General features: G+C 55.8%; 1 protein-coding gene across 4 annotated transcripts in view; it reads left to right on the top strand.

The window, feature by feature from the left end:
- The window catches only part of CDC42BPB (CDC42 binding protein kinase beta), a 130,225-nt gene that overhangs the window by 106,408 nt on the left and 11,595 nt on the right, over nt 1-12,222 (top strand). For 2 of the 4 annotated variants that reach the window (XM_002825127.6, XM_054530916.2), the window contains exons 22-29: nt 1,064-1,150; nt 1,477-1,554; nt 3,144-3,249; nt 5,123-5,259; nt 5,822-5,961; nt 9,161-9,242; nt 10,256-10,472; nt 11,239-11,301. In XM_002825127.6, the coding sequence (XP_002825173.3) occupies nt 1,064-1,150; nt 1,477-1,554; nt 3,144-3,249; nt 5,123-5,259; nt 5,822-5,961; nt 9,161-9,242; nt 10,256-10,472; nt 11,239-11,301 (910 nt within the window). The remainder of the gene's footprint in view (nt 1-1,063; nt 1,151-1,476; nt 1,555-3,143; nt 3,250-5,122; nt 5,260-5,821; nt 5,962-9,160; nt 9,243-10,255; nt 10,473-11,238; nt 11,302-12,222) is intronic. The other 2 variants (XM_009249511.4, XM_054530917.2) reach the window with 1 other exon arrangement.

Here is a 12,222-nt window from a genome sequence, read left to right as displayed (position 1 = left end):
GCATACCTACATGTGCATCTGTGTAAACAGCAATGGCCTTTGATGATAAACTATTAGTTTCAGGAATACTTGTTGAAATAGAATTGTTCTTAAGTGGTTTCAGAGTATAGCTTTAGCTTCAAATAAATCACTGTGAAATTAGAACTCTTAATTTGTTGAAACAAAACAAAACATTGCTTCCCTGTGTCGTAAAATTTTCAAGGAAATTCTTACATCTACTCATGGGCCCACCGACCTCTGTTGATGTTTGAATTTCTTCTTGATCCTTGAAATGAGGTTAAGAAGCATTTGGCTAATTGATCTTTTTTTTCTTTCTCTTTTTCTTTTGAGACAGTCTTGATTTGTTGCCCAGGCTGGAGTGCAACGACTTGATCTCGGCTCACTGCAACTTTCTCCTGGGTTCAAGCGATTCTCGTGCCTCAGCCTCCAGAGTAGCTGGGATTATGGGTGTGTGCTAGCACACCCGGCTAATTTTTGTATTTTTAGTAGAGACGGGGTGTCTACTAAACCCCGTGTCGGCCAGGCTGGTCTCAAAATCCTGACTTCAGGTGGTCCGCCCGCCTCAGCCTCCCAAAGTGCCGGGATTACAGGCGTGAGCCACCGTGCCCAGCCTGGCTAATTGGTCTTAAGGCTGCTAGGCTTAGATAACATTACTTATGAATAAAGGTCAGGAAGGATCGGCATTTCCAGGTCTTGCCCTTTCAGTGGCCAGGGCGAGGAGGCTGCAGGAGGGGGCGGGTACGCTCAGGGCTGTGCATTAGAGGTGTCTCCGGGCAAATTCTCACCTCAGCGGGGTGACTGTGACTTGTCAGTCTCCACCTGCCAAGCAGTCACCCCTCAGCTGAGGAAGCCAAGTGCCGGGGTCCTCAGGGCAGGCCGGCCAGCTGGGAGTGGAGCAGGGGTCTGTGAGGCGACCCAAGGGGTGATAGGATCCAGGAGTAAGAACCGCTGGGACCTCTGGGCCAGACAGAATGTGCTTTTATTAGTAAAGAACTTGTAAGTAGAGTCTGGATCATGTAGAATATGTCCTTTCACCCCACTCTTTCTTTCTTGGTTCTCACAGACCAACTCAGCTAGTGAGCAAGAAACACAAGCTCCGAAGCCAGAAGCATCCCCATCGATGTCTGTGGCTGCATCAGAGCAACAGGAGGTGAGACAGCATTGCCCTGGTGATGTTCCCACCTGGGGTCTGCCCTCATGTCCAGGTGACCAGACGCCACTCACCTGGCCCCTGCATAACAGCTTGCAGCGAGGGCCTCTGCCCAGGTGCTCAAGCCCACCTTTCATTTTGAGAATTAACTGTCAGTCCCTCCCCTAGATGAGGGAGGCTTCAGCAGATGTCGCAACATTGTAGCAAATTAAAAATGCAGAACTGTTCACTGTTAACACATTCTTGAGAGAAGTGCACCCCGTGGGGCCAGGTGTCTCAGCCGTGCTGAGCTGGGCCGACACTCACCTGTCCTGCTTGTCTCCCAGGACATGGCTCGGCCCCCGCAGAGGCCATCCGCTGTGCCGTTGCCCGCCACGCAGGCCCTGGCTCTGGCTGGACCGAAGGTAGGGGCCTTGCTTTCACCCGGGGCGCCTTCTTAGTTATTTAGTTATTCTCAGTTACTTAGAAAATAACTTTTGTATAAATAAAACAGACTTAGTCATTTTTGCATACACACAGTAGCGACCCTCATGTTGTGTAGGAAAGTTGTTGAGAATGGTGTGTAATTCAGGAAGCTGTCAGGATCCTGTATTTTCTGAATGATACGAATGCTACACAAATATATTTTAGTTGGAAAAGTTCAGCATTCAGTCTCCCCACTCTCCTTCTCTCATTCCCCAAGCCACGTTCCTCTCTCCACGGGTAGGCAGCTTACTTCTCCACATTGATTTTCATTTGTCTGCCTGCACTTAGAGAACCTTACAGAACCATGTGGCTGGTGGGTGAGAACGACTCCCGGCATAAACGGCACTGCAGTGCGTGTGCGCTTCTGAGCCTCATCCTTTTCACAAGCGCATCCTGGAGAGCCGGCACAGCGGCCCCACTGGGCCCCTGCTACCCTGTCCTGGCCTCGGCTTCTTCTGTAACATCCCCTTTTCTTTCGTATAAACATCAACGCAGATCAGAAAGTCTCCAGGGTGACAGGCCCCCGAGTTCCAAGCATTGCGAGTACACAGCCCTGTAGCCTAAGGTGGTTTTTGTTGTTATTATAGACACGGCCTCTGCCTGTGCTTCCCGCCACAGGCAGCTATGCCAGCTGGACGTAAGAAGCCAAACGTGTATGAGACTAATTAAGGGTTTGGCTTTTGGCCTAAGACTTGCAGCGTCAGGGACCAAGTTGCAAGGTCATTTATTTGGTTACCATATTTGATAGCAGCAACTCTGCAGAGTGCTGGTGTGTCACTCCTAGTCCTGATGGCCCAGCCACCGCCCCACGGCCTCCCTGCCCACCTCAGCCAGCCTCTTCCCCCGCAGCTCTCTGGAGTGTGTGTCGGCCACTCCCCTACTTCTTGCAAGTGGTCTCACCCACATCTGTCTCATGCTGAGGATCATATTGGTCTCTGCTGCGCCTGAGCTTTGTAAACTGGCAGTCCCGCATGGCCTGCACCACAACCCTCCGTTCAGCCTTGGGGCTGCTGCAGTTGCTGCTGGGTTCACAATGTGTCCACTCCTGATGAGGGACCATGAGCCTTTCCAGGCGTTTGCTATTATGAACTGTCCTCCTGTAGGTGATTCTTGAGTGTCTCTTGGACACATGCAAGGCCTGTGTGCAGCCCAACCCAAATGTGGCCCCAGGTCGGCCCCCAAGAGCCAGTTGGTGCTGGTCTCCAGGAGGCCAGGAGCGTGAGCCAGAAAGAGCATTGGCCATGCCACCTCGGCACTCTGGCCCAGCTGACCTCGCTTTTTGGTAGCAGTGCTCTCCCACTGAAGGAAGTATTTGTCGGCCTATCTCTGGCTCAAGCTCGTAGGTGTGGTTTTCACCACTATTTGATGAGCCCTGTTAGGGAACACATAGACCAAGACTAGAACTTGCACATTTCCACCTTTTCAGGATAATGCCCAAGCTGTGTAGAAACTGGATCACAGGCAGATGGATCTGACTCTTCTCAAGAGTCCATGGTTCACCTCAGTGTTCTTGATTTTCTCCTTCCAGCCAAAAGCTCACCAGTTCAGCATCAAGTCCTTCTCCAGCCCTACTCAGTGCAGCCACTGCACCTCCCTGATGGTTGGGCTGATCCGGCAGGGCTACGCCTGCGAGGGTGAGTGTCGTTGCAGCTCCCAGGGTCAGCGTGCACAGCCCCACACCCCTGCAGCTCAGGGCACCAGCCGGCTCCAGGGCAGCCCTTATGCAAGCAAGCCAAACTAAAGTGAAGTGTCATTGGCATGATTTGAGGACAGGGTTTTTTTGGGGGGCGGTGGGGGGATAGGGTCTCACTCTGTCACTCAGACTTCAGTGCAGTGGTGCAATCACAGGTCAGCTCAAGCGATTCCCTTGTCTCAGCCTCTCAAGTAGTTGGGACCATAGACACACCACCACCATGCCTGGCTATTTTTAAATGTTTTTATAGAGAGTGGGGGGTCTCACTTTGTTTCCCAGACTGGTCTCGAACTCTGGGACTCAAGTGATCTCTCGCCTTAGCCTCCCAAAGTGCTGGGATTACAGGCGTGAGCCACCACACCCAGCCTGGCAGGTTTATTTTTACAAATCCTCAGTAAAGGTCTGTGGAACCGTGGATCCCTGCTGTGCTGGGGGCTCCAGTGTGCTGTGCACCTCTGTGGTGACCCAGATCATCTATTGAAATTATTACAAAGTGTATCATCTGCAGCTGTTCTAGAAAATCAGAGAGGAAAAATAATTGTGTAAAACCTTCCACTATCAAATTATCTAGAGATAACTAAAATTATTTGTCTCTGCTTCTGGTCATCATTCGTATTTTTTTTCTTTTTCTTTTTGGAGGCAGAGTTTGACTCTGTTGCCCAGGCTGGAGTGCAGTGGCTCAATTTCAGCTTACTGCAACCGCTGCCTCTCAGATTCAAGTGACTCTCCTGCCTCATCCGCCCAAGTAGCTAGGGACAGGCCCACGCCACCATGCCCGGCTGATTTTTGTGTTCTTAGTAGAGATGGGGTTTCGCCATGTTGGCCAGGCTGGCTCAAACTCCTGACCTCAAGTGATCCACCTGCCTCGGCCTCCCAAAGTGCTGGGATTACAGGTGTGAGCCACTGCACCCAGCCCATCGTATTTTTAAGGCTGTATCTTGTGCTCTTGCCCTGTGCTGGGATTCGACATGCTCTTACCCCCTCAGTGATTGCCCCTTTTCACAGATGAGCAACCACCCCAAGCCACCCAGTGCTGTGGGAGGGTCCAGCAGCCCAGACCTGCACTGGCTCTGAGCACTCACGCCTTCCTGACCATGGGTCTGTGGGCAGAGTTGCCCTTCATTCTACATTACAGCAGAAGCATTGTTTTTTGTTATTTCAACTCATGCATGTTTTGATTGGCTGCCAAGGCCCCGCGTCCCCATGACCATTGGCCTGAATTGCCATGTAGAAACTCACCCGTGTGGGAGGCGGCCCGGGCTGGCAGGGATAGCATGGAAGCAGGCTTTTGCCATGGGCCCTTTCCCTGTGCTCATGCTGAAGACGCATTCAGTGCCAGAAACCCTGAGCTTTTGTGTGGATTCTGCCCTGCAACTGTTTTTACCTTCTTGGATGTCTGGACTTGATGTGAGACTTGGTCATTATTTTTTGTTTGTTTGTTTTGTTTTTTTGAGATGGAGTCTCGCTCTGTGGCCCAGGCTGGAATGTAATGGTGTGATCTCAGCTCACTGCAACCTCTGCCTCCCGGGCTCAAGCGATTCTCCTCCCTCAGCCTCTCGAGTAGCTGGGATTACAGGTGCGCTTCACCACGCCTGGCTAATTTTTGTATTTTTAATAAAGGCGGGATTTCACCATGTTGGCCAGGCTGGTCTCAAACTCCTGACCTCAAGTGGTCTCCCCACCTCGGCCTCCGAAAGTGCTGGGATTCCAGACGAGACCTGGTAATTATTAAATTGCCTCCTCAGGGCATAGGTTCTGCAGTGACTTCTCTGTAGGCAGTAAGCTTTGAAGGCAGTGTTCTTGCTCTCTTCCAGTGTGTTCCTTTGCTTGCCATGTGTCCTGCAAAGACAGTGCCCCCCAGGTGTGCCCAATACCTCCCGAGCAGTCCAAGAGGCCTCTGGGCGTGGATGTGCAGCGAGGCATCGGAACAGCCTACAAAGGCCATGTCAAGGTAGGCGGCTTCATCTCCGCCCCTCAGCCCTCGGTGCCTGTGAGGTGCAGTGACCAATAGCCATGCCCAGCCACTCTCGAAAGCAGCCCCTTGCTGTGGCAGGTGGCCCTGGTGCCAGTCCTAGGAGGCTTCCCCTCCTGGGCACTGAGGCCATCAGGTTGGCGCAGCCGCTGTTCTGAATGGCCTGGGCATCCTGAGGCCTCCACGCAGACGCTCACTCAGAGTCCATCTTGGGCTGAGTGTCCAGCCAGTGGGCAGAAGCTCAGTCTGAAAGCCACTGTGCCAGGCCTACCTCTACGAGACTGTAGGGCTGCGTGTACCACAGCACCCTGCATGGGGTGGACACAGCGTTGGCTGAGCTGCCAGCTTTCCCTGGCACCATCTGCTGTCACGCATGGACCCCTCCCCAGCAACACCTTGAGCCTTCTTGGGCAAACACCCCTCTGTCCGAACAGCTCTGCCGCCAGCCTGGCAGCTGGAAGGAGATTGTGAACGAGTGTAATGGGGCCTGGCGGCCTGCCTGGCCTGGTGGAACGTGGCCACTGTTTGTTTTTATTCATAGGTCCCAAAGCCCACGGGGGTGAAGAAGGGATGGCAGCGCGCATATGCGGTCGTTTGTGACTGCAAGCTCTTCCTGTATGATCTGCCTGAAGGAAAATCCACCCAGCCTGGTGTCATTGCGAGCCAAGTCTTGGATCTCAGGTCTGCGTTTGGGCAGCACTGTCCTTGCTCTGTGAATCTTCCTCATCTGTCTTTAGCCAAAAGGACAGTGTGTTCCTTAGTAATCTTTCACCTCATTTATACTTCACCTGCTTCATTATTGTACGGCTGCAAAAATGGGTACAGCTTAGTCATGACTTCAAACGCTCACATGCATATGAACAGACGTGCATGTGGGCCTGCGTGCACAGGAACGTGAGCGCTGTAGACGCTTCCTGCCTCGCATGTGTTTGCATTGAAAAGTTTGCCACAGGGAAATTAATGTAACATAAGAAAACCACATGCCCAAGAACAAGCAGAAGATATTCCAGAGAAAAGCCATGCAGCCCACAGCCGTCTGTGCGTTTTAGAGACCGCAGCAGGTGCTCTTGGTGTGTGGAAGAAGTCTGGAGCCGTGGGCCGTGTGGGTGTGCGTGGCTGTAGCGTTTGCTGTGTGACCCTGTCTCAGTGCCACCCAGTGTCAGCTGCAGGAGCAGGCGGGGCCTCCTTTCCACTTTCTCCTAGAGTTGACATCTGTGGCTCATCTGTTTGTGAGATGAGGACAGTGGTCATGTTACTGGCATGTGGAGTGTTGTTGTGAAGGTAAACGCATCACTAAGAGGCCTAGCTCAGCCCGGGGCCTGCACACGGAGCCGTGCTACTGCCTTTGTGTCATCTCTGTGCTGTGCCCGTGCACCGTCTCTTGTGTGGTGCACACGGGACTGCTCTGGGCTCAGGCCGGGGCTGGATACTCCATCTGTAGCATTGGTTCTTGGGGCAGGGCTGCTGAGTGGGTACCCTGAGGACAGCGAGGGTGAGTCGGGATCACCTGGCAGCATACTCCACTTTCCATGCCCCTTCCCCCCGGGGCACCCGCCAGTCCCTGGCTGTGCACAGGTATGCCCCTGGCCTGGTGACGAAGAGCCACTGGTAGATGAAAAGTTGGCATGAGCCCAAGTCGGGGGCCCCATCAGAGGGCTCAGCACTCTTTAGGGAACCTCTTCAGAACAGCACTTCCACACTGACCCCACACCCCACTCCCCCTCTCACCTCCACACCCACCCCACCCCCACTCCCCCTCACCTCCAAACCCACCCCACCCCCACTCCCCCTCACCTCCAAACCCACCCCCCACCCTTCCCTCACCTCTACACCCACCCACCATTCCCCCTCTCACCTCCACACCCACCCACCATTCCCCCTCTCACCTCCAAACCCACCCCCTACTCCCCCTCTCACCTCCACTCCCACCCCACCCCCACTCCCCCTCACCTCCAAACCCACCCCCCACCCTTCCCTCACCTCTACACCCACCCACCATTCCCCCTCTCACCTCCACACCCACCCACCATTCCCCCTCTCACCTCCAAACCCACCCCCTACTCCCCCTCTCACCTCCAAACCCACCTCCCACTCCCCCTCTCACCTCCAAACCCACCCCCTACTCCCTCCTCACCTCCACACCCACCCCCCACCTCCGCACCCACCCCACCCCCCACCCCCCATACCTCCACACCCACCCCACCCCCAGTCCCCCCTCACCTCCACACCCACCCCACCCCCTCACCTCCACACCCACCCGACTCCCTCACCTCCACACCCAGCTCCCACTCCCCCTCACCTCTGCACCCACCCCACTCCCTCTCACCTCCACACCACCCCCCCACCACTCCCCCTCTCACCTCCACACCCCCCCCCACCACTCCCCCTCTCACCTCCACACCCCCCCCACCACTCCCCCTCTCACCTCCAAGCCCACCCCCCACTCTCCCTCACTTCCACACCCACCCCCCACTCCCCCTCACCTCCCTCCAAACCCACCCCCACCCTCCCCTCACCTCCACACCCACCCCCCACCCTCCCCCTCACCTCTACACCCACCCCACACTCCCACTCTCACCTCCACACCTACCTTCCACTCCCCCCTCAGCTCCACACCCACCCCACCCCCAGTCCCCCTCTCACCTCAACACCCACCTCACCTCCACACCCACCCCACCCCCTCACCTCCACACCCAGCCCCCACTCCCCCTCACCTCCACACCCACCCCACCCACCACTCCCACTCTCACTTCCACACCCACCCCCCACTCCCCATTACCTCCCTCCAAACCCACCCCTCACCTCCACACCCACCCCACCTTCCCCCTCACCTCTACACCCACCCCACACTCCCACTCTCACCTCCACACCTACCTTCCACTCCCCGCTCAGCTCCACACCCACCCTACCCCCTGCTCCCCCACCCCCCTCACCTCCACACCCACCCCACCCCCCACTCCCCCCTCACCTCCAAGCCCAACCCCCACTCCCCTACCCCCCCTCACCTCTACACCCACCCCCCACTCCCTCTCACCTCCACACCCACCCCACCCACCACTCCCCCTCTCACCTCCAAGCCCACCCCCCACTCCCCTACCCCCCTCTCACCTCCACACCCACCCCCCACTCCCCCTCTCACCTCCACACCCAACCCCTCCACTCCCCCATCACCTCCAAACCCACCCCCCACCCTTCCCTCACCTCTACACCCACCCCACACTGCCCCTCTCACCTCCACACCTACCTTCCACTCCCCTCACCTCCACACCTACCCTCCACTCCCCTCACCTCCACACCCACCCACCATTCCCCCTCTCACCTCCAAACCCACCCCACCCCCTATTCCCCCATCACCTACACCCTCCACCCCCCCACTCCCCATCTCACCTCCACACCCACCCCCGTACTTCTCCCTCACCTCCACCCCAACCTCACCCCCGACTCCCCCCTCACCTCCACACCCACCCCCAACTCCCCCCTCACCTCCACGCCCAGCCCCCACCACCCCCCACTCCCTCCCACTCCCCACTCACCTCCACATGCCTCACCCCACCTGTCCTCTGCACTTGGCTGTGGAGGGACTGCTTGGCTGTGCCAAGTGTAAACCAAGTTGTCTATAACTGGCATAGTCTGGAGGCACCAGCACAGTGGGGATGAGGCTCTGGGGCTTCCCTTGTGGCATCCCTGAGCCCTAAAACACCTGCCAGAGTCTTGAGTTTGTTGGCCCTGCCCATGTTTCTTACATCTGGGGAGGCGAAGGACCCGCCCTCCACTGCAGAACACGGTGGTGGAAGGACATGGCAGGGCAGGGCAGGGCGTGGGAGGGCCTTGGGCCCTTTGTGTGTGTCTCCCAGCGGGGTCAATGTTTCTTTCTTACCAGAGATGACGAGTTTTCCGTGAGCTCAGTCCTGGCCTCAGATGTCATTCATGCTACACGCCGAGATATTCCATGTATATTCAGGGTATGAATTTTTCATTAATCTTTTTAACAAAGCACATGGTTAAAACTGATTATTCCAGGCATGTCATTGTGCCGCAGCAGCCATCAGCACCTGCAGTGTGGCCCTCGGGTCTCAGCCTCCAGCCTGGCTCCAGGTCCTTGCGTGTCCCGTCCTGGCCAAGTAGCAGCCTGTGCCCGTCTCGGGGAGCCTCCTGGCTGGCTTCTTCCCAGACACTCCACCTCACTGACCCTCCCTTCTCCTACATCTGAAACTCTTCTTCCACTCAGTCCACGTCCCGGCCACTGTCCTCACAGCGTGTGCACTGCCAGGCGGGCACTGTGGCGAGTTAGGCATGAAGGTGCTGCTCCAGTGCCCCCCAGCCAATTGGAGCCAGCGTTTTTGTTGGCTGAGTGAGTCCTTCACTGAGTTAGTGTTAGACATTGTAGCATTAGGACATTCCTAGAAGACTGAATTGGGGAAAGAAACCCTCCAGCCCCCTCCACTGGGAATTTTCTTATAAACACAGCAAAATTTTGATTGACAAAACTAAGTCTATAAATTAGCTTTTACTAAATCACAGTTCTATTCAGTACAGGAAATTGCCATCATTGTTACTGGAACGATGGTCATTTGGTAGCATGCGTGCTCAGAGGCTGCTCACAGGGAGGCGTGATTTGGGCCAGTGTTTTTGAGATCTGCTTTTCCTGCACACATTTTCAGAATCTACTTTTATAATGATTATTCAAGAAAGCAGATTTAAAGTAGGCAGCTACTCATAGTTTTGACAAAAGCAGAATTAACAAAAATGGGACCAGGAAGTGATCTCATGGGGCTGTTTAGAACCCCGCCCCTTCCGTGTCCTGCTACGGGAGCCCCTGCAGGGTGCCCAGCGAGGTGGAGTCAGGGGTCCCTGCCTGGGAAGCCCATCAGCCCCCGTTGCTCCCAGGGTGCGTGGCTCCAGCAGGGCCGTGGCAGCTGTGTGCGGCTTTGGCGTTTGATGACTTCTCTCTTCTCTTCTGTTTCCTGTCATGAAGGTGACAGCCTCTCTCTTAGGTGCACCTTCTAAGACCAGCTCGCTGCTCATTCTGACAGAAAATGAGAATGAAAAGAGGAAGTGGGTTGGGATTCTAGAAGGACTCCAGTCCATCCTTCATAAAAACCGGCTGAGGAATCAGGTCGTGCATGTTCCCTTGGAAGCCTACGACAGCTCGCTGCCTCTCATCAAGGCCGTCCTGACAGCTGCCATCGTGGGTACGTCCCAAAGGCTGTGTCCTTCAGGTGTCTGAAGCAACAGCACTTCTGGCGGCGCTGCAGTGCCCATCTGAAAATCAGATGAAGGTCACAGGCGCGTTGTCCGTTTGGGTTTGTAGACAGTTTCTCCATGCATGTTAAGAAGCGGATGAGGCCGGGTGCGGTGGCTCACACCTGTAATCCCAGCACTTTGGGAGGCCGAGGCAGGCGGATCACAAGGTCAGGAGATCGAGACCATCCTGGCTAACACAGTGAAACCCTGTCTCTGCTATAAAAAAAAAAAAATTACAAAAAATTAGCCGGGCGTGGTGGCGGGCGCCTGTAGTCCCAGCTACTTGGGAGGCTGAGGCGGGAGAACAGCATGAACCCGGGAGGTGGAGCTTGCAGTGAGCCGAGATCACACCACTGCACTCCAGCCTGGGCAACAGACCGAGACTCCGTCTCAAAAAAAAAAAAAAAAAAAGCCGATGACCTGTGCGGACAGTACAGTCGGCCCTGGCTAAGCCTGGGGGTCAGCTCCAGGAGCCCCACACACACCCATATCCTTGCGGACTCAATCCCACAGTCAGCCGGCCCTGTAGAGTTCATGTAGACCGAAAGTCACCCCCGATGCTGAAGTGTCACATCCCTGGAATTCTGTATTCTCATCCACATATGGTTGAAAAGTATCTGTGAATATCTGTGAATGGGCCCACCCACGCATTCAAACCCATATTGTTCACGGTCAGCTGTACTGACTTTGTGTATGTTACTTACTCCTCCACAGATGCAGACAGGATTGCAGTCGGCCTAGAAGAAGGGCTGTATGTCATAGAGGTCACCCGAGATGGTGAGTGAGCAGGGCGTTTCCAGCCTGGGATGTCACAGGCCCAGCCTGGCCTCTGCAGACGGCACAGGGTCAGTAGCTCCTAAGGGTTAAGACAAATGCGCTTGATGAAGGTGCCGGAGGGGCCAGCGTGCTGTGAAGACCAGCATCGAGTGCATGGCAACGTGGTGCTAAGTTGCGTATCACATCCATCGAGTTCTTCAAGGGGAGCACTGAGCGGGAGTGGGTGGGGGGGGGGGGGTCAAGGAAAGCCCCCTGGGAGGAGGAACAGCTGCAGATTTCCCACATGTGCTGAGGCTTCACTTGAGAAGCTTTAGTTTCTTTGCTTCCAATTTTGACACTTCAGTCTTCCCAGCGAGGAAGGGCAAAGGTATCCTGGCATGCACCTGCTCCACAGCCCTGGGTCTAGGAGCAGAAACGTCAGGAGACTGGAACTGGCCCTGGGCAGGGGGCAGGGGCCCCGGGGAGCATCCCTCAAGGAATCCAGCGAAATTTCATGTGAGCCGTAGTCCTTTCCCGACAGACCCAGCGTCTCTGCACATGATGGCCATGGAGAGAGAAGGGCGGGGCAGCCGCTGGGCAAGGCCGTAGCCTGGCAGCTCTGTGGGGCGATCTGAGCAAGCGAGGGGCTTGGGTCAGCCTGGGGGCCATGTGAGGGCGGCGTCTTCACTGGGTGCCGTGTGAGGGCGGCGTCTTCAGAGGATTTGTCTCAGGGTCCCAGCGGGTTGGGGACAGCTCTCTGGCCCTCGTGCAGTGCGAGGGTCCTCTGGTTCGGAGATGAGCTGGAAGGAGGCCCAGATCACCCCAGGGCCTTGCTGCACGAGGACCCAGGTGGAGGCGCTGCCCAGCTGGAGCCCTGGTGCACTGAGGGGTGTGCACAGCAGCAGAGGCAGAGGAGCCTTCGGACAAGCCCCCGAGGCTGCC

This window comes from Pongo abelii, chromosome 15, assembly GCF_028885655.2.
Source record: "Pongo abelii isolate AG06213 chromosome 15, NHGRI_mPonAbe1-v2.0_pri, whole genome shotgun sequence".
In the NCBI taxonomy this organism is placed as follows: Eukaryota; Metazoa; Chordata; class Mammalia; order Primates; family Hominidae; genus Pongo; species Pongo abelii.
Note: the sequence above shows the minus strand (reverse complement) of the source record. Positions and strands in the feature narration are given on the sequence as shown.